A 25518-nucleotide genomic window follows, 5' to 3' on the forward strand; every position below is an offset into this window, starting at 1 on the left:
AGGGGCTGTAAATTTCCTGGTCGGTTTCACCCAAACTTCGTCTTTATTTGAGCCTAAAAGTTTCAATAGGATTTGCATCAGGGAACTGAAACGATCTATCCAAAATCAGCGACAGGTCTTGCTTCGATGTTTCGGGTCGTTGTCCTCATGAAGAATCCAATTGGCACTTTTCTTCTTGTACTTATTTTAAGCTTTTGTGATGGTTCGACTGTGTTTGTATCACGGTAATTTTTGTGTTCGGGTTTGCAAGTCCATTTTTATTAACTTTAAACGTTTTGACCATTGGTTTTAGTCTTCCACAGTGGATATCTGTAATGTATTTTTCCCTTGGCATCGCAGAACTAATGCCCTTTATGAAATATATTTTATACAACTTATAAATGACTAACCCGATTTTCATAGATTTAGATATAAATGAATCATGGATGGATCATTCTACTGGTCATATACTAGTTATAACTCATCTAATTAATCTTAACTCTGATCTGAATCCACATCGATTCACATAGCTGTCAGGAGTGATACACAGATCTAATTTCAATTGTAGTAACTAACGGGCCAGCCAGACATCTCATTTGTCTATAATGGCAATTGCTTTCGTAACTTGTGTTACAGAGCGATTGCACTCTCACTCTTCTTCTTCATTTGTCCTTTGTTCTTCGTCTGAATGTGGCACCAGTATGTATGCCTACAAAACTCAGTGTGCTAGTGGAGACTACCAAAGGAAAAAAAGGAAATCGCGTCGTCGGCAAGAAAAGCTATGACTCATCCGGATTTTCAGCTGTTTGCTTCCTCTGCCAGAAATGTTGTTTGGTCTCGTTCCATCCGCAAAATTAAGCTTTTGGGGGTTTTCCTTATTGGGCGGCCTCCCCCCACTCGCCTGTATGTCTTTGTGTCGTGAGTGTAAGTCGAAAGATGAATTTTACCGTCGGTGGCTACCGATGGTTATCTACTGGAGCATTTTTATCTCCGGCTATAAATATGGTACCTACGATGAAACGTAGGTATATAAGAGATGTGTACCTTCTCTGGGTCCAGCGTTGTCAATACCCAGAATCATTGGTAAAGCAACCGCACAGGACGCCAAAACGTCGATATATATTTAAAGCAGAAATTCTTACCCCTGTGCAGCAATGCAAGAAAATGTCTCAATTCGCTACCGGTGTGTACTTATGTATCTGCAATATTTTATGTACCAGTTCGAAGTAGACGGTATAAGCTTCCGCTTTATGCGTTTTCTTGATTTAGTTTTCCATGTATCTTTTTAGATAAAACAAATGATTGAGTTCAAAAATTATGTAAACAAGTATGTATAATGTAATATCAGACTTAGGTTTTTCACTATAAAAGTATATTATTGAAAGTGTTGTGCAATCAGGATTCGTGGAGTGGATGATGATGGTCCCATACGATTCATTTAAGTGATCTTTAATATTCTACATCTATTTTAAATCAGAAAAAAATTTACAAACGAGTTTCTTAATTTAGAATGCAAGGAAAGTATGCAATAGAACAATAAAATAAACAAGGAAACAGCGCGGTTACAATCTAGTTTTGATCAAGCAAATTTTCAACCCAAGATGTTTTCTTAATAACTCATCAGCTCATCACTACATTCAAAAACAACGATGGAATTACGTTACTGCAGATCGTTTGAACTTTTACAAATAACAACCATTACTAATTACCGTGCAATAGTTACTCTCGATTTCATAGCCCACAAATGTAACAACTTCATATCTAAAACTCAACATGGAGTTATGCCGATCGACAGATTGACATCTTCAAACCTAGTATTTTACACTTAGAGCTTTGATCATTCGAATTCAGCTTTATCGATTTTAATTGTTTTTTTCGGCAAACGTTGACTGAAAAAAGCGAAAAATATGAGATTAATAGATGAATAGAATTCAATTCTAGATTGAAAAAAGATAAAAAATGAAAACTGAAAATCCAGAGTTCTACAATTGCGTCTATGTGGACCCTATATACTCAGATTTCTATGTGTTATTTGCTAATATTTACTATCAAATAATTCCTAAACTCCTCAGACTTGCATTTAGTGGCACTTTACTGGATTGGATGCATTCATATTTAACAGGTTGTAAGATGTCAGTGAACATAGGAAACTTTACAGCAACTGAATTTGCTGGTAGTCTTGGAGTGTCTCAAGGAAGTAATTTCGAACTGTTTATATTTTCACTCTACCTCAATGATCTAAATATTACTGCTAATGCTCAATAATTAGATATGATTACAATGTCAATCACTTAGGTATTCTTGACAACAAACTTGGTTTCAAGAATCACGTCGACTATGCTTCATGCTCTTTTTTGTTCATCAGTCCGATCATCGCTATCGTTCAATCACCCCATTATCAAGTTTACATCGATCCTGTCGAAACTGTTTTACAAATAATCATAATATTTGCACTCCTCAATCTGCCATGAAGGGACCTTCCACGATACAAGAACCCTACCGGTTTATACTATATTTCCATTTGCCATTGGAAATGTAGTATGAAGAAACAGTTTGAAAACGTTTCTCTGGAATTTTTCCTAAAGCTTCAAAAAAAGCAAAGTCTTGGCATTACATTCCTTTTGTGGAATTTGACCTTTCAGTTTGAACAGACTTCGCAGCCGATTCTTAGCGTACAGAATCATTACATTGCTAGTACTGTGGATCCTACTGACACTAAGAATCCTTCCAGATCGGGGCTCGAACATACGACAACTGGCTTGTATGACCAGCATCCTATGCTTTGAACCACCAACCCGGGAGGTTCAAAGCATAGGACGCTAAAGCTTCAACAATTCAATAATTGGACATATGAAGAAAATATGTTTCGGGGAAACAAAATTTATATTGAAGTTTCGCATCGAACATTAGTTCGAGCTAATTAAACTCCGGGTTGGCGGTTCAATACATGAAAACTAGCAATGCAATAATTCTGTACGCGGCTAAATCTGTTGGAAACAGAACGATCAAATTTCACAAAAGGATTGCAATGCCGAGACTTAAAGTAAGTAAAGTCTTCGTATGACGTTTTTTTGAGGAAATAGACCCCTACTATTGTATGACTAATGCTATTATCATCCTGAATGATGAAACTCGCTCAATGTCATTCTTATACATGATAAATAAAGAAAGTCCTAAGAAGCTTCCTTGTGGCAAAAACAAAGCAAAGTCAGGGTACTACATTTCGAAGCGGAATTTGTCTTTTTGTTTCATCAAATTTTGCAACCGTTTTATGAAAGTAAACAACAATAACATGGGACATCCAGATTTGGGCTCGAACACACGATAACTGATTTATGACACCATACTCTGAACTGAACTTACTTTGGGTTAGTGGCACACTAAGTGAATTACTGTACAAAATCGTTGCAAACAATCATTTGTTTTCTATCCCCAAAACAGTGTTGAAATTATTTGTGTACTACTCCTCCAATAACAAAACAGGGTTTAGTCTAATTGAATGATGGTAGAACGAACCTGTAATGAACTATGACAAATCAACTAAAACTATTTGAAATTATTCCAAATGGATAAACAAACACGTGCTTAATCCACCTAGCAGAGAGATGATACCTTTTTTTTTATCAATCCGCATGTGTTTTGCATGAATATTCTTCGGTGTTTCAGTTTTCTTGAATCTAAAAGTGTATCAATCGATTGAACATTCCATGAGATGTCGAAGTAAGTTCCACTTTAGAGTTTTTCGTCATTATTTATGGTACTTCCAGAGCCGGTATTCAGGAACCAGCATAACCCAAACCGATTCGTATGGCAATATGACGAATGATTGGCAATATTTTTGAGTCCAACATTAAAGCTTTTCGGGATTGTCATCTTCTATATCGCTTTGAATTTTGAAAATTCATCATCCTATAATTCCAGAATCGGAAGTCAGAATTAGATAAAATTAATTAATTATGTCTTTGTCGATTTGGCTTTTTTGAGAAAACGATTGAGCTTTGAGAAACGATTCGATACTGGAACCGAAATTCGAAAGTCGGTGTAGCCGAAGTCAGATAAATTCACCTGAGTAGCTGTACATTTGTTTCAAAATGTTTGAAAATCAATGTAAACTTCTTCAAGAAATCGTAGTGCGAATTAAATCCGAATCGAACACCAAATAGAAACAAATGTATGTAACAGTATACAGTGTTTTATGTTGCTCTCAAATATTGAAAATATATTCTGTTTTCAAGGTCAATTGTGACAGATACTGTCAAACAACTGAAAATTTTGCCATAAAACTTCGTTTAACTCAAAAAGTAAACATCCGATCTCAAAACCATTCAATAGCATTCAGGGTAACGGGGAGACCTTCCATTTGCGACTAGTTTGATCGAAATCGGTCCAGCTATCTCTGAGATCTCGACCTCTTAGTTGACAATACACATACAGACTCACACACGGACATTTGCTCAGTTCGTTGAGCTGAATCGATTGGTATATGACATTCGGCCATCCGGGCCTCGGAAAATTTTTCTAAAGTTTGAGCGAATTCTATACCTATTTTTTATATTTATAAAAAGGTAAAAATGCACTTATCCTAAACGTTTAGCATCCCAAGAATCATCAGAACCAAAAAAAACATTGATTAAAGCTTATATTGCTTGAATGGGGCATGGCTGGCTACGACAGCCGTCGCAGTACATATTGCTATCAGTTCCTTTGAGACAGTAGGGCTGAATTTCATCTTATGGAACCGATGAGAAAAGCACACAGGAGATGTTTCGCTTAATTTCGCTACAATGGAACATGCCAATCATCGGTGTGTGCCTATCGGCTCGGGAGAAATGAAAGCTCCCAACTTGCCTCTCTCACATTATTTTTCAAATCTATCTGTATTGGTATGCAGTGGGGTGAGGATTATCCCGCCTGTTCAAGGATATGAGCTACTAGTATTGATTTTTCCGTTTCGTTTTGGTACATTCTCGTTGGAAAAGTGAGGTTCAGGGAAACGTGAAGCGTATCACCGGCCGATTGCGTGTGGGAATGTGTGTGAGAGAGCCTATTTTCCACGTTTTCCACGAGCTCAGGAAAACGCTCTCCTATTCACTCGAATAGGATATGAAAATGTATGCTTCTACACGGTAGCAATATCCACTTGCCGGTCAGAACGGCGCAGTTCCTTTTCTGATTTGGATGTGTAAGGATCCTTTGGCACTAGGTTAGATTGTCGTCTCCATTCGAGGCGAAGCAGTTGAGGTAAGCGGCAAGGTTGGACATTGAGGGAGCACGTGGTGGTAGTGAAAAGCCTAAAGGAAAAGCACCACACAGCAACAGAGAGTCCTGGTTAAATCGACCGTACTTACTGCGAAGAGAAACAGCGACGTGTATGAGGAAAGCCACTCTGGCGAAAAAGATAAAGTTTTGTGCTCATGTTATGTGTGCCCCACCCTGAGTGTAAGGAAAAAATTCTGTGAGCCACACAATTATCCTATTGCAGCGTTCAGCGGATATTTTTTCAAACAATAAGCAATCCTTGGCTGTGTTGGATCAGGATACTCAATTAGTGCCAGTCCTAATTTTTGATTGACTGTTGCAAGACAGTAATTTTCGTCATCCAGTGAAAGAGACCGGAGAAGATTTTTTTATATCGCAAAATCAGTTGTGCTGCAGTCGTCGCCGAACACTCACACAAAAATAGTGAAAAAAAACGTAGAAAGTGGAACATTTTTATATCAAAAGCTACATTACGCCCTTAAGCTCATTTTTAAGTGAATTTCTCCAACCAATAGTTTTAACAACACACCGACAGTATGTTGATTGGATTAGTCCGAGATTCGGTTATGCAGTGTTTCTGCCACACGTGCCGAGCACCCATTCTGCCGGCAGGTAAGATATTCGTCGCTTGTCTGCGATTTTCCAATTCCCGTCCGTTCCCCAATGCTGCTCACGGAGTTGCCGTTATTATAGTTTCTGTCATTGTAAGTCAAGGATCTACATTTGTCAAAACCTTGTGTATGTTGCCTTCTGGCATACAAGGTAAAAGTAGTTGCACTGCGGAATTCAACTTTTTAATCATTTTAAGTCGTAAACGTATCAGTTAGCGACATTGAGAATCTCCTTATAACTATCAGATTTTCGAATTATTATGGGTCCTGTTGGTCTACCTTAGCTGTGTAGATGACAAAAGATTACTCATCTATCTAGAATAACACAAACTTCCTCGACATTAGGTCTCTAATCATCCTAGATCAAGACTCAGTGTACAAAACGATTCAAATTTATTTTCTTTATTAGATAATATCTTTCTCCGAAAGTGCTTTATTCAATGTATGTATTTTTCTAAATTATTAATGATCTATTCCTAGATTTTTTTTTCTATTAAGAATAGTAATGGCAGCAGATTTATAACAAATCAATGACGGTAGATTCAAAGCTTATCAAACGACAGTTCGTATGATTGTACTTTGCACGTTTGTAATTTTTTTTAATATAATGATCATGCATGCAAGGCATGAAATACTGGAAAGCTTAGTGAATGATTATACAATTATCGCAAGTAGCTATACAATAATATGAAGTCATAAGAACTTAAGTAAAATTTCTTTTCATTATTTCTTTTAAAATTAATAATATAATAATATTTGTACGTCGTTACGTCGTCGTCTTACGATGCCCCTTAAATTAGTATTGTTCGTTTGTAAATGATTGTGTCGTAACAATTGGTCGCATAATTATGTAGTCGTCATTTTACCAGCATATTTTTTAACAAGCACCACTACATTCCACACTACTTGTTTCAAGTTTTTCACATTTTTCATGTGCATTCCAAACTGATCCCTGCACTCCCCTTTCCAAACTTCTGCACCAATAAGGAAAAAGGATTATGAGTCATACATGCCGGCACCAGATTTTCGCATGTAACACCAGAATGAAGTAGCTGAATTGAAAAGAACGGCAGAACGGTAGACGCCAGTGACGACACGAAAAGAGAATCCAAATAATACCTTTCGTTTTATATAGTTTCTGTTTTCATGGTGTGCAGAACAAAAAAAAAGTGGACATACGACAAACCGACATATCTGTTTTCATATGAGCCATGCTTAGCAGAAATGATTTAAACATCCTTTCCATGGTGAATTCAGACTTAGATTTTCGCACAAAAGCGAAAAATATTGGAATTAACATGGCTGACTAACGTTTGACGATCGGAAAATCGCGTTAAACTAAACCCGTTTGCACTGTAGTATTATCCCCAACTCACAACGAACGGTATTGTCCCCCCACAGTCAGCTATAAAATGGTGCATAAATTATGCATTCTATCATATACTGAACTTCCCTGTCGTGTAACAAGTCGGTGATAGGTCGCCAGCAAAGTCGCCATGGAGGAGCCATAAAATGCATCGATTTTGCCCTTAACTACCGTACGGTCTAGCGAGTGCTATATCGATGTCCTTTGTAGGTTGTGATAATTCGCCTACCAATCGGCTGTTTTGCACATTCGATAGTCCATTGCTATTCGGCGACAACAGTGATCCTTTGAAAAGGTTCTTTGAACATCATTTGTGGGATCAAATTACCGTTAATCCTTTTCTTTTGCCCTATAGACCCACGTGTATATATGTATACTAAAGTAACTTAAGTATAGCTTCACTATATGTGATAAATATATATAAATTAAGATTATCTTTGTCATAATCCTATTAGTATTTAACAATTCCTGAAATTAACAGCAGATACAGTGGAAGAATAAGGATCGATTTACTCGGATGTGGATTAAACTTTTTTCACGTTTTTTAGTAAGGCAAACCATTAATTTTTCACAGATAGAATGACCGATTCGACTTAGGAATGATTTTTAAAAAGGGCCGATTCATGTTTTACATGCACTTGCTTCAAACCGTTGTAACTCAGGAAGCCTTTAATTTAGACATTTTTACAAAAATGCGGTCCAAATAGAAGTTGAAGAAAATCGTTTTAACACTTTTAACAAATCATATACTAAATAAATTTAATGATATGGAATTAAAAAATCAACCGAAAAAAAGAAATTTAAACACAAAACGATTCTACTTTTCCTACTAGTACACTAAATCCTCAATTTACGCGCAAAGTCGGGGATGCGTAAATTAAATAAAACATCCCGTTATTTAAAATTTTGTGTTTACTGTTCATATTTTTAGAACTACACATTGCTTTCTCGTCTATTCATAGCTATTTATTATTTGACGTAAAGTCGCCATAACTAAGTTCAGTTTTTGCAATGACTAAGTGGAAACATATATTGGAGAAGCCAAATGAATGAAAAACTTACAGAAAAGATAATTTTTGAAACAGGATACGCTCAGAGACAGGATTCGAACCTGCGTTCTTATACATTCCATGCATACGCGCTACCATTTCGCCACCCTAAGCCTTGTGATAGATACAGCTCTAAAACACGACTAGGCATGTTAGAACGTACATCGAACATAGCCTACATCTGGGCCGTCTCATGACCGGTACCGTACATCCAAACATCTTCTCTGTTCATCAAACACTAGTCTTCTCGCTCTATACCTATTTTCCGCTCAAGCACTAAGTAGGAGAATGTACTTATAATCGCTTGTCACCTTCTCTACTGAAGCCAGTCGTTGGCTGGATATCGTCAGTGACAGACCCTATGAAGGTTGTATGATAGTCTGCCCTTTCCTACCAGACGGAATACATAAGGTTGCGGGTTCGAGTCCTGTCTCTGAGCGTATCTTTTTTCCAAAAAAAACATCTTTTCTGTAAGTTTTTCATTAATTTCGCTTCTCCAATATATGTTTCCACTCAGTCATTGCAAAAACTGTATTTATAACTGTTCCAGGTATGTTATCAATTTTTTTGCATAAATATCTGTTTATTAATCTTATTTTTGTGTATTACATCAACGTTTTACAGTACAAGTGTTTTGACCCTTTGGCCTTTCATCTTTGTTGTTCATACGATTCGTTATTAATAATAGGTGTTTTAGTTACTCTTGTTTTACATACTAATGTTTAATCATAATATTTATTTTAATTATTAATATAATATCTACCTACTTATAACTATCCCTAACCTAATACGTACAAATTTTGAATATGTTCTCAGTAGTCCAAGATCTTGCATGTGGTATCACGAACTTAAACCGTGTACAAGGATCTTGATAGTTCACTTGGTTACGCTGGTAGATCTTAAGGCCTATACTCCAAGTAGTTTTTGGAGGAACAAGCACTACCTCATAACTCATCACAATGATCCAATTAATTGAATGTGATACCACGAGTATGGACCACAAAAAAGAAACTCACTTATGTCATCGGTTTTGTTAGTAGACCTCAAGACCTACATTCCAAGGAGGTGTTGGATGGACATGAACCTTCACAGACATTACCACAGTCTGTCAATTTGCCGAATGTAATACTACGAGAACATACCGCACTCAAAAGTTATGCATCAGTCACGCGTTCAAATACTGGTTTCCTTTCTAGAGAATTCTTGGATGCCTCCGACATTAACTAGATTTTTTGGAACCAAATCATTCCTTAATGTACATTTAAAAAAATTCAATTCACTGAAGCATGTTGTATTGTTTTGTATACGTATAAATAAAACTTTTCTTTATCATGCAAAAACTTTTTTACGCGATCATCTCGTAAATTAAATAGAAAATCACATTATTTCAAATAAAACGCGTACAAAAGTCCCGTAAATTAAATTCTCGTAAATTAGGTTCGCGTAAATTGAGGTTTAAGTGTCTTTTTATTTTGAACTTGTTATTACAGCGTTGACTTGTTTAGTGTCTCTTTAAAAATGAAAAAGTTGCAGCTAAGACAATATATAGTATTTGCAAAACTTCTGCTTAAAAATTGCAAAGTTTCTGATTAAAAATTGTCATTTAATCACTAGAATATGATTTTACAAATCAAAAGCAATAAATAGTAACTTTTCTCCTAGACCTAGCCGTTCTCAAGATATTTGGACATGTGGTTCAAAGAGCTCAGGTTTTCGTAGAATTGTACCGTTTTTCTTTAAACCGTTGTAACTTTTAATTTATCAAAAATAGTACTCAAGGTGAAGTTATAGGTTTCAAGAATAAATATTTAAAAAAAACTAAAGATTCGATATTTTAAAGTTTGTGTTTTTTCGGTCAATTTTCTAACTTAAAAAAAAACATTGATATTTTTTAAGGGTTCTCAAAATATTTCCTTTAACTTTTTCTTAGACACCATTTTGAAAAAAAAGTAGTTTTTGAGTTATAATAATTTGAAGAAAGTGCATGCGTACTTGCAAATAATACATACGCTCTTTTGAAAAATCAGTCTTGAGTCGAATCGATGAAAGAGGGGATGGAATTTCTATACGATTGTGCGTTGTGTGGTTTGTAGGTTATTCGTTATAATTTTGAAAAACAGTGATTTTAAATATTTAATTCACTCTTTTCATTTGACATACTAATCCTAATGGGCAGTAAGACGTCAAATTAAACATCGAACTTCGCCCTCTTGAACATAAATCCTAGTAAAGACTGTACTGGATAAAATGCAACTATTACCAACATTTTTTCTTTGGTCGAATATTTGTGAAACTCTAAGGATATAAATAAACCCATGTTAACTCTCAGGAGATAAAAAATCCAAATACAACCCCTCCCCCAAGTAACAATGCGGTAAAAATCACCGTTGCACATGACTTTGCACGCATAAATTACCATTGTATAAAAGCTCGAACGCAAGAGCCCATAAGGGCTGCTCGAAGCGCCTCTACAGGAGACTTGCTACTTGGTGAATGCCTTTTAAAACAACCGTTAAATTGCTTACATAAATTGAAATCTCTACTTGGATGTCTGTTCTCTGTGGCTTAACTCTCCGAAGTCAATTTTGACAGGCGATTTTTATGCACTGATTATAAATTTCGCGTAATATGCGAATTAATATCAAGATCATGTGTAGTAATGTGTTCGTTGTTGTCTCCGATCTTTCTCAATGTAAAATCACCCCATTGAAAAATATCAAGTTCTATTGTAAAAACAACAAGAAACGAATACAAAAAAGTTGGAACGAAAACGAAACGAAAGTTATAAGAAGGTTCTAATTCTAATTCATTTAGACGAAGACGATTTCGCCGAAGGCCATTTCGACGGAAGAGTAATTTCTTCAAATTTATGTAAATCTTTCTTATTACACTTAACTTCTATTCGTTCGGTTTACTTTAGCCCTATAATCTAGCTATGCACGAACGGGCAGAATGAGTAAACCTAGACAGGTTTATTTTCTGCTGAAGACTTTTTATCCAAAAAGATCGGTGCTTCCGATGACGAAAAAATTTTTAGCTATACTGTTTATGAGCAAACGTTTTTTAATCTGAACTCGCTGCTGCTTCTTCGGATTTAACGAACACATGGAATCTAGTTTTGAGTTATTCGAGAAAAACGAATAAACCTACTCAGATGTGGTTTCTGCAGGAGTAATCGGTGCTATCGACGATGACATGCAGGCGACGGTCGGCTGGTCACAGATCATCAGTGATATTTGCGATCGTTCACCTAAAACCGACGTATATTCCTTCGATTTATAATCCACATTCGTTGCTCCTAAAATCGTCTGTGAGAAATCTTAAATAAACTCCCTCGATAGAGAATCCTAGTCTGTTGGAGCAAGAAAAAATGGAAAAAATATACACCTAGCACTATGTGTACCGCAAAGTTATAAATTCGCTAACTTGTCTTTTGGTGAAATATCAAAGAAAAATGAACCATTCGACGAAAATATTTTCGATGAAATAAGGTACTGTCGTTGAGGGATGGCAAAATTGAAGCGGACGATACCAGCTTTTTTTCCGTATCATCAGCATTCGTTTGTAAAGAAACTCGAATATTTTCAATGTTCATGTGACAAAATCTAAAATTATTTCAACTAAATCGAAATGATTAGAGTTAACATGATATGAATGAGTAAAATATTCGAGTATAAAATATGATAACAATGAAAACGTATAAACATGATTCTTTGCTAAGTATTGTGAACAAATCACACTGACTCTTTGAACTTACAATAAAACATTGAAGAAAAAAGCGACGAACTCATGGAAAAAATAAACTTCAAGAATGTTCAACAACGAACTACAATGTAGTATTTTGATCGTCCATTGCACCAAGTGAGATAATAACTAGTGCATGATGGCTTCATCATAAAAACCCCTTCAGACTGGGTGAAAGAAGGATTTCATTTCCTGTTTGCACAGACTTCATCGTCATTGCTAATGGTATCCTTCTGTGGTACCTATATGGAAATACAATGCTGACGCCGGTCTGCAAGGCATTGATAACGTAGCAGATTTTCCTGAATGGAGATTATGAAACTATTCAGAAAGCAAAATCATCTCTAAATATGCAGTAGTTGGTTGGGACCAACGGAAGGCTATGGAATCATTGTACAACGTAGTCAATGCCCTAATCAGACGGTATCGAGCACCGTTCTAGATTATATGAATGAACCGCCATAGGTTTAAGTTTCATTCAGAAAGGATTATTATTTTCAATAGCATAATTCGACTAAATCTTCAGTTAGACTGTGCGCCGCTTTGAGTTTAATGCGACGTTCGAATAATTTTGGATTTGGTCGCCAGACTTTTTGATAGAAATTATTTTTATCATTTTTTAAATTTATTACACAATATCGAGTTGATTATTAATTGAAATGTCTCTAGTAATCAGCCCAAGCTTTTGATTCAATGATTTTCCCTAAACATGACCAGTTGCATGTGGCGTTGTAAAACATTTTAATTCCTTCCTATATCAAATTCGTTCCAATCTCCTTGTGGTGCAAAATGCAAAATTGATAGGACACGAGGGTACCCTATTCTCTTTACAGTAATCTTTCTTCCCTGGGGCTCCACATCTATCCTCTTTCATTGAAATGCACACTATTATTTATTCTATCTATTTTCAAATATCTTTGACACAGCACACAGCTTATTATTCATTGGTACTCATTTGCATATTTCATTACTGTACCATAATTCATTCGTACATAGCGCTGTGATTACCGAAAAATATTTATGCGATTGTTTTCATGGATGTCAAAAGAATTCAAATCAACGGGTTTGTTTAACTTATTTTCGTTGGATATTCTGCTCCAATTCAGGATTTTTAAGTTAGCATATGGTGAGCAGCATCGAGGAAAAAATAATCCTATCTCTTTTTCGCTGTCCTCTTGATCCTCATCCAGTAGTTACTGTAAGTTTTTTATTCTTGTATTTGTTTTGTACTCGCTGCCTGGATTGTGTATTGTAGTGAATCGTCGCTCGGCACCCACAAAGAAACCGACCAAAACGCGCACCAAACAGCCGAAATCGTCGAAGAAAGTCAAATTCATCAGTAAGTATTCTATTACAAGAAATTGCATCGAACATATTTGCCTATGAACCACCTGTGACTGAAATTAGCGTTAGCACCAGTTAGTGTTCACAGAGATAATATAATGTTTTTGTTATTTACACGCTTTAGTATAATTCCATCGTCTCCAGAAATAGTCAGTTGAGTACTGAGTATAAATGCCTGTTTTGATTATTATTAAGTTTTTGTGTTTACGACCAACATTTAAACCTGAGTAAGCGAAAAGCTTTTGTTTTGAAAGCAATTTTTCGAAAGACTCGATTGTACAGAAACAAATAAAAACATATTACAAACCGCCGCTTAGGTCCAATTGGCCATCGCACAATCTCAAACCGAAATTATCGTTTCTTGATATTTTGGAGCACGTTTGCTCTTGTACTTATTTGGAGTACCAACGATTCACTGAATGACGAATATTTCAGTAATGCAATTTATAGCATAATAGATGTAAAAGGTACTCCACTTAAGCAAGAATTTTTGCTTTTCATGATAATATTGATCTATTTTATATAAATATAAAGTTTGTCAGCTAAATAAATTATTACGAATCTCTTGAAAGGAAATGTTTTTCTCAGGACTCCACTTCACTGCAGTAGTAATTAGTTGCGCTTCAATAGCAGTTCTGAAATGAAATATCAGCGTTCTTGCCTTTCTCTATAGAAAGGTAATAGAACCTTAGACTCGTTTGAAATCTACTATTAGACCATTGATCAAGTTCGAAGATCAAATGGCTGTGACTTCTGGTTCCGAAGATATAATGGTACAAGTGACGTAAACGACAAAACGCGTTGTTTTTTTACCGTTCAATTTACTCCGAGATGGCTGAATCGATTTCAACAAGTCCAGGCTCGTTTGAAATCTACTATTAGATCATTGATCAAGTTCGAATATCAAATGGCTGTGACTTCTGGTTCAGGAGATATGATGGTATAAGGGACGTAACCGTCAAAACGCGTCGTTTTTTATCGCTCAATCTTCTCAAAGATGGCTGAACCGATTTTAACAAATTTAGACCCGTTTCAAGGTTTCTATTGGGCCATTGATCGAGTTCGAAGACCACATAGCTGTGACTTCTGGTTCCGGAGATATGATGATATAAGTGACATAAATGTCAAAACTCATTAGCGCAAAATTTTCTCGGATATGGATTAACTGATATCAATAATTTTAGATTCGTTCGAGACTAAAATTAGGCAGTGGGTCGATTTCGAAGATCATATGGTGGAAACGTCAAGTTTCACAGATATAATCGTACAAGTGACGTAAACGTCAAGTTTTTTTCCCTATCCGTATAATTATTTCAGATACTGACATTCCAATGTGTTATTAAGGGAGAGTGTTCGGTTACCGGCACACTTTTATTTTAAGCTCATAACTTCTGACTTAGTGCACATTATGCGGCCATCTATACATCAATGGAAAGCTAAAGTATCTATCTAACAACTGATTAAGAAACTAAGTTGATTCAATCGATTGAAAAAAAATATTATCAATTCAGTAAATCGATAACTTTTGGCTATTTCAAAAAAGGTGTTCGGTTACCGGCACCCCAAGAAATTTCACTAAAAATGGAAAAAATATAAGTAAAGACTGCAGTTATTCAAAGAACAAACGGATTTTTTTCTTTTTGGAAGCGTTTTGGACAAAAGTCTTCATTGTCCGATGGTGACTTCGCCTTGGCTCTCTTGGTCGATGATTTGTAAGGTGGTATTTTGGTATTGATTTGGCCAGTCTTCCACGTTTTTTCTTAGCCGGTCCATCTGCTGTATGATCAGCTAGGTGTTTGGCCAAAACTTTGACTTGCTTCGTCTCGACAGTAGCCTGCATATCACTGACAATTTTTCGCGATTTGTCGAATAAATGTAGTACCGATAACCGAACACCTTGAGGTGCCGGTAACCGAAATCGGTAGACATTTTGAAAATAACAAAACAAATCTTTTGTTGCGAAAATTTTGATAGCATCCGGTATAAAATTACGAAATAGGTCGATTTCACCTCATAAATATTTAATCCACTCACCTTTCCGATTGATGCTCTTCCATTTATGATACTATAACAAAAATCAGAAAAAACTTTTGTGTTGATTTTCGCTCAATTAAAATTTGTTTTGAACGCAGCAAAAAGTACAAGCGTCTGTTTGCTTCTTTATTCGGCACAAAAAGAACGTGCTGCTATTACACACACACATGACATTTGTCGAATTGACGCTATCTGCTTTCTGTCAAAAGTGACGGTGAGGTGCCGGCAACCGAACATCTTCCCCTATGTTACTCATACGCTTGGCTTGAGAAATCTTGCTGAATATGTGATATAAAAGTTGACGCATGCTTTTGTTAACTACTCGAATCATTCTGAATAAATTTATGGCAAAAATAAGCCAAAACTAGTGTCAAAAAGTATCTTAATAAAAAAGCAAAAAATTTGTTAATGAGACTGTTTCGATGAAAGAGAAAGGCATTATCACACTACAACGTAGCTTAAGAATAGGTTTTCTTCTTCTAGAATTTTAATTATTAGTGTAATTATAAATTCTTTTTGCGGAAAATAGTTGGGTTCACTACTAGGGGCTGGGGCTCTAAATTGAAACTCTTTTGTGTATACGAAAGTTATGAATTAAAGCGATGGTTAAAGCGAGTTATTAAAAAGGTCGACAGAATAAACAATGACACCTCATTGTCAACCCTCAGAAAGTGTTAAACTGGATAACGAGACCTGTGAGAGTTACACTTGCTTTAAACTGCTGACAAAGTGTAATATCAAGAATGAGAAATTCTGCATGTGTTTGACTACTCACAGTATAGAACAGTCTTTCGTCAAATTAACGTGGGAGCGTTTTGAGCTTTGCACTATATAAATTGAATTTCATTCTTCTTCCAACTCGCGTTAGTTCTTCCGCTATGGTTCGATGTATGGTGTAGAAGATTTTTCAAAGTTGCACATTGACAACTTAAGTGCTATTGTGGGCGAAATTAAGTGGTTGCTTTTCTTCGTAGTATGCCATGATATATAATGAAAACCAGGTTTGTTGGGAAAATTTTTGTTAGAACCTTTCCAAAACCAATATAATATTTCAATGGCTCACGTTTATCATGATCCAATGAAACAAAAAAACAGCAGAAAGAATGATGAAACAGTAACATGAATCGTCTGCGAAGTCTGTTCAAACAAAAAATCAAACTCTCTTCGGAATGTAGAACAATGACTTTGCTATTGCTCTCGCTAGATACCTATATGCGAGATTTTTATTATGTTTCTTTGGTCGCTAGAGTATACTAACTTCATGATAAACATGTCTTCAATTATGATCCTTATTGCGTATTAGTCGCCATATGACGTAGCCATGAAATGGTTCTGTACGCTATGAATCGGTTGCGAGGTCTGTTCAAACAAAAGGTCAAACAAAACAAAAGATCTTATGGTCTCATAGGTTTCTATTTATTTTAATCTTGATCCAACTCCGTTTTCAGATTTATAAAGTGAGTGTTCACAATTTCAACATATTATTAGAAAATAACATAGCAAAAAATCGGAAAAAATCGTTTAAAACTGGTTTCAAACTTTTCTTTGGAATTGTTAGGTAATGACCGTCTATACTGGTTCCCGGTTTCCGGTTCCGGAGTAGCGGTAAAAGAAACTCCAAAAAGAAATTCAAATCGAGAAAGGTTAAATCAATTTTGTCGAACCTAGAAAGGTTTTATGTTTCCATGGATTCCTACTTTTGTTTTGAATTCCAATTTTTTGGAAAAAATATACGGATCCAACTTTTGGTTCCTGAGTTACAAGGTTTCAACCCATCATTTGTAAAACATGGAAAAAAATTAAACTGTACTTAAAACTTTTATAATTTGAAAGTCTTGTTAAGTGATGGTCATACAAACTAACCTCGACAATACAAGTTCGCGGTTTCAGCTTCCAAAAGTAACGACCGATTTTTTTTAAAATAAGCCTCACATCGATTTCTCATAGAAGGCTGGACCGATTTTCACAAACTTCGATTTTAATGACAGGTCTTGTGGTATTTAAATTATTTCAAATTGTAGATCATGCAAGTTGATGCCAACATAAATTTTCTTCCTTTTAAACAAGAATCAAGCAAAATCTTTTAAAGAATTTGACAGTAATATGTGTTCCTTTGAGAAAGCCGTGATCACATCATTAAATGTATTGGAAAAGGTTTCTGTACACAGGATAGTCTCCATTTCCATTCCGGGTTAAGTTTGTACTCAAATTTGAAATTACTAGAACTCGATTGTCTGGATCTTTTGAAATATATCCATTACATAGGACAAGCAATGAAACCTGAAAACTAGCAATCAAAAAATGTAGTAATATAAGATAAGTAATAATGATATCACAAGTAACAAACCAAAAACATAGTTTCTAAGTTCTGTTTCCACCCAACGCTGTACAGGCGAAACTAGTCAGTGGGTCCAGTCACGCAACCTGCTTATCGAGTCATCGTGCATAATTGGTGCATAGATGTTTGCAAACAACTCGACTATCATCCCCACCTTCTGAAGCACTCGCTTCATTCATTCGATGTTCAGGTGATTCACACTTCTTTGTTGTTATAATATAAGCTAGCATTGAATACAATCTAGATAATACAAAAGTACGTTCATAGAGTTAAAATGCTAGTTATACCACTACTATTCATAACTATTCAAAAGTTAACTTGATAAGGAATAAAGGTTTTCACTGTAGAAAACCACATTTAGAGATTGAAATATGTGCCTGTTTGTGTACTAGTAGTGTATTGTCTAATAGTAACTTGACACGTCACTGTACAGTAGGAGAATTAATAGAAAATAAATTCTCAGCATAAGTTTTTGTGTCTAAAGCGTGTTGGTATTTCTCATTAGATGCTGAATTTAATTGCACAAGAATCATGGGATAAAATTTGAATCAGTACCCAACGAAATGCACGAACGCGAAAACTTGTGAAAAATCCCCAGGGCACAAGACTCGAATCTGGAGGTAGCACTTATGTTAATACATTTTTCTTTCCTAGAATTTTTTTATGAGCCTTCAATAGAAATGCTTCATGAGAAATGGAAAGGCCCAATGAAGCAGAGATTCTCTTAATCTCTCTCGCTCTTTCTCTCCAACAGGCATAAAACCTCATTTTTGTATCAAAAGATTGCAGCAATCAAACAGTAATATCGCCTATCAATACTGTCAATGAAATTTCAATAATACTGAAATTTACTACCGTTTAAACGTTGATACTGTTAGTAGATGGAGCTTATGAATCCTATTATCAATGTTGGTCATTGCCGATAATTTGGCAGAGAGCTACTCTATATTTATCTACATTGTAAACAACATCGTCATTGTGGTATATGATGCTACAAGAACTCGCTGCCTGTCAATGTATGAACCGTGAGAGAATTTTTCTACATTTCTTTGCTTCACCTCATACTCTGAGTATTTCACGGCCCTTACCAGAATAGATACATTTCTGCAATGATCGGCGCTGTGTGGACAGGGAGAATCGCAAGTTGACAATTATCGCAGAAAATCTGTCAGAGCAACACTAGTTGTTAGATGATGTTTGCCAAATTTGCTTAGTTTTATCTTATATCGCCATGCTACGGACACTCCCTTCCATTGAAAAATACTCTTATGACAATCTCTGAAGAGCAAGAAGTATCTGTTTCGAGTTTGGTAAGAGGACGTTAAATTATAGTAGAGTTACAGATGGGTTATCGAGAGAAATTTGCTCTCGCACTTGTGTCCAACCTTCTCTCTTTGATGACACTGATTGAATCATGTGAAGAGTTGCTAGAGAGCGTTCTTTGGTACGATAAAAACCAGTTTTATTTTACAACTTACGATGTTTACATGTTTAAAGAATATTTGCAAACTTCACGTTATTGAGTAATACATAAATTGTTGGCAGATGGAAACTATCGTTACTATATACACTATCCAGTAGATTCAGCTCTTACTAGATATTCCAGTAAAACTTTCATCGACCATTGTAAAAAGATATTTATTTCTATGGGCACTAAATAACGTCTTTTATTTATGTGGTATTTCAAATCCGCTGACTATAATTTGTGATGATAGAAAAATTTAAAACAAAAATTTTAAAAGTGTGATTATAACTCTCATTAACATATAACATAAGTACAAGAACAATCTTTCCTTATTTGATAGCAACAGTTAGAACTAACGCAACATTATCCACAATTTGTATCTAACCGAATATTATCGGGGTCAGCGGGTCCACTGGAAGCCATCTGATAAGGCTAATTTAATTTGAAACAAAGGAAACGATTCACCAAACAAGCAGGAAATGGGAAGAGGGTGGCTGGTTCATTTGTTTTCCTTGAAACTGGATATTATCGGAGCAGCGATTATAATGATACTGAATACATCCGGTACAAAATGTTTATTATCAAACTTTTATTGTGGAAACTGAAAGATATTATATTTTCTTCGCTGAACATTAATATCGGTTGTTCAGTTGAATCGGAAGTGTTGTTTTTTTTTGTTTTCATAAGAGCTCTACCCGAGTAGATAGAGCACCTACACATTATCTAAAAATAGGAATAGGTAACCGTTCAGTTTGATGTAATTTCGTGATGACAATTGATAATTAAGTTCTAAGTAGATTAGACGAGAAAGTGCGTTCTTTTCAAAAGATATCACATCGTAACGTGATATCGTAGTCAGGAAAAAGTGTGTTGGAGCAGAATCTACACGTAAACGATAACAATGCTTTTTAATCCATTGACATTAAATCATTTTCAAATTAACGATTCAGTATTGTTAAGACGTAGACTCATACCGTCGCAAATCTAGTTTTATTTCCTGTTGATCACTAAGTTCATAATACATTTTCGTCATAACGAACTACACTAACTCAGTAGTAACGTTTCTTCTCTTGAATTAAAAAAATCGTTTCCCTGTTTTTAGCAAATAAAAAATCGATTAAATTCCATGTTTGTATCATATAAGCATTGATTTCGACTCCGATATGCTCATCCTCCTATTCATATTTATATTTTTGTTTTATTCGATTTTCACGAATACAGGCAATTGCTACACGTAAATAAATTAATTGAATCTCTTCGCACATTCTCAAAAATCTTTACACCTTCTACTTGTGCTAATTATGAAGCTCACACCCAATAATCATTAATTTGAAATTTTACACCTTTTTGCAGTCGGGTTACCATACATTAAGTATAAATTTTATTGCATTCACCCTTTGAATGGGTGGCCCTTCGAAAAACTCTGCCACCTGTTTTAATGGCTCTCAACCCGGCTTTCAACTCTATCAGTTGTATATCTACCATCAAAGTCTACGACACCAAGAACACGATATGGCATAATATTTCGTCGCATCCTTAATGAAGAAATTGAAATGTTTTCCCTTCACCAGCACATTTTCATCGTAACAATTAACTTAGGAAGAGGAAGAGAATGTTTCATTACCTTCTCAACGGTGTCTTTCCCGTGACAAAATAAGCTTTTATTAAGGTAGGGAAAATACGTCTGGAGTGTTACGGCGTTATCGTTTGAGGGCAAGTCGAAGGAGAACACAATGTCTTTTTCCATCTGTTGTGAAGTAGTAAATAAAGAAAGATAAAGATCGAGCTTTAAGGTGATTCGACATGACAATGATTCTGCAGATTAATTAAATGTCTTAAAGAGATGAATTTCTACTGTCATTAATAGTATGTTTCGTTGACAGAATTATGGAGATTCGTATGTTTTCAAAATGAAAAATAAAATAGTTTGTAACGAATGTGGTTCTTTAATGTCTCCGGTTATGTTTTTCTGTACAACAAAGACTCACTTATATTATTTGCTAGATAGAGCAATGTCATGTAAAAGAAACGGGCTACGCTCCAATGATTCGTAACTTTATTTAGTCGGTCATGGAAGAGTTCTGAAGTGAGTCTTCCATACTTTGGGTGGGTTGAGTCGTATGAAAGTAAAATAAACTGTGGTATGTGCGGAAAGTGTGATACTCTGGACCCCTCTTTATGCTTTATATGTATAATTCGAAATAAGGTTCGGCATCTAGAAAGCATTAATTTTATTTTACCTAACCTATCGGTGACGCTATTGACGCATTTATGGGAGCTATTTAACAGTAAGCGGTGGGCTGGACCGATGCAAAATGGATAATTGATTCAAGTAGCACTATATTGGTCGCCTGGAGTAATTAGGCAAGCATTATTTAGGCAAATGGTGTTTGATCGGCTCAAGTCAATTTTGGTTGATATAAATTCTCAATTGTTCTCAATAAATAATAGTATATTTGTTCCACATGTTTACTATCTTCGTATCATGAATATTTATTCAATGATGAACACTTGTTTGCCAAATATATTATTTATCACGGCTAAACACAAATCGACAATTAAATAGAATTATACAAAAGGAACTTGTTCATCGCCCTACTCCATTTCTGGTTTTGTCTTTTCAAGATGAAAACTTCACGATTACTATGTCTTGTTGGGCCCAAAGCGATGCATAGTGTTAGACTTCATGTACAGACATATATGGAACAAACAATACAAGTTTTCACTCTTTTCTGACTTTTACTCCTACACAAAGTAGCGGAACCAAATTGCTCGTACACTCTGCGTACAGGACGAGTAGGATGCACACTTCAACAACATGCCTTCCTTTACCATGCGGCTAACTGTGCAGATGCTGTTCCAGAGAGAAATCCAAATGTAATTCAATTTAATATATACAAACATCTTATTACGTTTTTTTTGTTTGAGCGGGACTGCCGGAGGAGGTCCTCTTATATACAGAGATAAGATGGAATAATAAAAATGCGTCTCCCCTGCTGTTTTGAATAAAATATACTATCGTAAATGTATAGTAAAACCGAAAGAAGGTAGAGAAATGATGTGGATCCCATGTTGAACATCCCGAATAATGTTACTGATCGTTTCCCATAGCGGAATCATCACATGCCCAATATCTATAGCTACAATACACGGATGTGAATCTAGGCAAGTGCACGCAACACTTTGCGTAAGTATACAAAAGTGTATACGGTCAATAAACTTTCAAAAGAAAGGGAAATATCTATTTACAATATGGTATAGACTTCACGACGCTTGCGGAGCTGTCAAATGTTAAACGTTTCATCCTGCCTTGTTAGTCGGTATAGGAACAAAGGTAAATATGCAATAATACTAGGAAGTGTTTGCTATTTATGAGCTCTCGCATCCAATAGAATGATGCATTCGCACTAGAAATCATTAGTAAATCATTTCTATGATACAAGTATGTGCTTTTGACTTACTCTATGCTTCACCTTTCTTTTTAAAAATGTCATTCATTTATAAGTGTGTGCATCGTGAATCGTTTCTGCAGTCCACTTGGGTTCACAACTTTCTTGAATAGACACTATTCCTAATGTGAGGGGCGAATAGTTACTGATAATTGCAATATAGAAAGCGTAAGAAAAAAATTGAGAAAAACTTACTCCGAATGACAATATATTTCCACTTTTCACCGGCGATAGAACATGAACAACAAATTATACAGAAGTGATTTTATCAAGCGTTCTGAAACTTTCAGTTCCATGTTTCCGAGCATGATTATTTTTGACAATGAAAAAATCAATTCAGCATTTAAATTTAAGTCCGTGGGTCGGTGAGTCTGAAAACTACCAGCAACGGAAATTTTCACAGCATGATGATATAATTAAAAAATATTTGTAATTCGACTTTGGTTTTCTTTACACTTTGGTTCTTGACACGTCAGTGCATTCCAGTTTCTATTGAACTGTCAACCGCTGAACTAGCGTAAAGTGCACACTCTACATGAACAGCAACTTTTATACATATCGCACAAAAGCAATGTTTACTGACATGCAGATCGAAAACGGGTGCCAAATTACTGGTTTCGTGTTCTGAGTTATCCTAACAATGATTTTTATGTACAACACTACAAAATGCTTGGTAAAAATATTCGACCCTTTATTGCAGAATTTTTTTCTCCCATCAAAAAAGATTTCATTCTTTCATTCATTCCTCAAAGATATTACCGATTGTGCTATGAATTCAGTTACTCTATAAGCGAGCATCTATCTATTATATTTTCCCAAGATATCCTTCCCTAAAGTTCACTCAAAGAGAAAAGTGTCAAAAACCGCAACAATGTACTTGAACATAAGAATCACTACTTGTGATCTTCTCCAGAGCCGGATAGCTCTTCTATGTATCACATACAACTCAAAAGAAGTTTAATCCTGGTCATCAATTGTAAATGCACACTTTTTTCATAGTTTAACCTTTTATATATATATATATATATATATATATATATATATATATATATATATATATATATATATATATATATATATATATATATATATATATATATATATATATATATATATATATATAAAAATTAGGTATAGAATTCGCTCAAACTTCAGAAAAATTTTCCAAGGCTCGGAGGGCCGAGTGTCATGAACCAATCGTTTCAGTTCGACGAACTGAGCAAATATCCGCGCGTGTGTGTGTGTGTGTCTGTATGTGTGTTGTCAACAAGGAGGTTGAGATCTCAGAGATGACTGGACCGATTTTAATCAAAATAGTCGCAAATGAAAGATCTCCCCGTCATCCTGAACATTTTGAGATCCGTCCGTCCATTTTTAAGGAAGATATCGATATTTTTGTGTAAGCCTTATTCCAGTAGTAGGAGTTTTGAGCGCTGTATGAAAAAGCCATGCTTGGGAGCAACGTGAAACACGATTTTTTATACTGGAACATACAATTGTTTCTAAGTACCAAAAAATACTGTGTACAGCATCTCTTTTCATTACGTTTTGCCTCAGACCGATTTTAGCATGGTTCATTTTTGGCAACATAATCATTCGAATATGACATGTAAACCAGATGATGGCAGCATTTTCAAGTCGAATGTAATTCCATAATTATATTTACTTAAACTACTTGAAGCAATAAATACTGGAAGAACATAACACTCATATACCATTCGAATCAGTTCGTCGAGATCAGCAAATGCGTATGTGAAAAATAATTCCACTCAATTTTCTCGGAGATGACTCAACCGTTTTCTACAAACTCAGATTCATATGAAAAGTCGTATGCTTCCAAACAAAGTTCCTGAATTACATTTGGATCCGACTTCTGGTTCTTCAACTACAGGATGATATGTGAAACGAAAATAAAATAATGTAGCTCATTTTTCTCGTAGATGAACCATCTAAGATTCAAATGAAAGGTCTTAAGATCCTATAACACATCTTGCTTTTTAGTCAGATCCAACTTTCCGATCCCAAAAATTTTATTCCCGCTACGATTTCTCAAAGATGTCTACACTGATTTTCAAACATTGAAAAAAACAGTTCCTCAGGTGAATTTAACCGACTTCGTCGACACCGATTTTCGAATTCCGGTTACAGTATTGAATCATTTCTCACAGCTCAATCGTTTTCTAAAATCAGGCCAAATCGAATTTCAAAAACAAAAATTCAAATTAAGGGATCCCATACAAAATTAATGAATTTTATCCAATTCTGAATTCCGATTCTGGAATTACAGGTGATGAGTTTTTAAAATTCAAACCATTAAGAAGATGACAGTTGGACTCAAAACTATTGCAATTTATTCGTCATATTAATTTTTGGTTATACGAATCTTTGTGGGCTATGCTGGTTGCTGAATACCGGCTCTGGAAGTACCGTAAATAATGGGAAAAACTCTAAAGTGGAACTTACTTCAACATCTCATGGAATGCTCAATCGATTGTCACACGCTTAGAATAAATTTCGATCCGATTTACGATTGAAATCTCTAATTGCCGCTTAAAATGACGGTCATTAAAACAATGTTAAACACCGAAGAATATTCATGTAAAAAACACGTGCGGATTGATAAAAAAAATGGTATCATCTCACTGCTAGGTGGATTAAGCACGTTTTTTTTCATAAACATTTATTTGCTATTATTTATTCACATAAGTATTATTTTCGCTGAGTCCCCAGGCTTTGGTTGATGAGCTACAGGACGCGTAATCCCGCTTGGCGGATGGGGATGGTAGTCAATTTACACCTCTTACAAGGTAGAGAAGTTGGACACAGTCAAAGCATACCGAGATCTATCGTTTGCTTATAAATATAAAAATTGAGAATTGT

The 25518-nt window shown here is 35.4% G+C and overlaps 1 protein-coding gene across 5 annotated transcripts in view; it reads left to right on the plus strand.

The window, feature by feature from the left end:
* LOC131428160 (GYF domain-containing protein gyf-1) overlaps positions 1-25518 on the plus strand; it is a 67626-nt gene that overhangs the window by 16359 nt on the left and 25749 nt on the right. For 2 of the 5 annotated variants that reach the window (XM_058591867.1, XM_058591870.1), the window contains exons 1-2: positions 5125-5850; positions 13264-13347. The exons of 1 other annotated variant lie outside the window; for it this stretch is intronic. In XM_058591867.1, coding sequence (XP_058447850.1) covers positions 5775-5850; positions 13264-13347 — 160 coding nt within the window. In that variant the 5' untranslated portion in view covers positions 5125-5774. Of the gene's footprint in view, positions 1-5124; positions 5851-13263; positions 13348-21708; positions 22237-22300; positions 22377-22450; positions 22524-25518 lie in introns of those variants that run through there. 2 more of the 5 variants (XM_058591869.1, XM_058591866.1) reach the window with 2 other exon arrangements.

The sequence above is a fragment of the Malaya genurostris genome, chromosome 2, assembly GCF_030247185.1.
Source record: "Malaya genurostris strain Urasoe2022 chromosome 2, Malgen_1.1, whole genome shotgun sequence".
Lineage (NCBI taxonomy): Eukaryota > Metazoa > Arthropoda > Insecta > Diptera > Culicidae > Malaya > Malaya genurostris.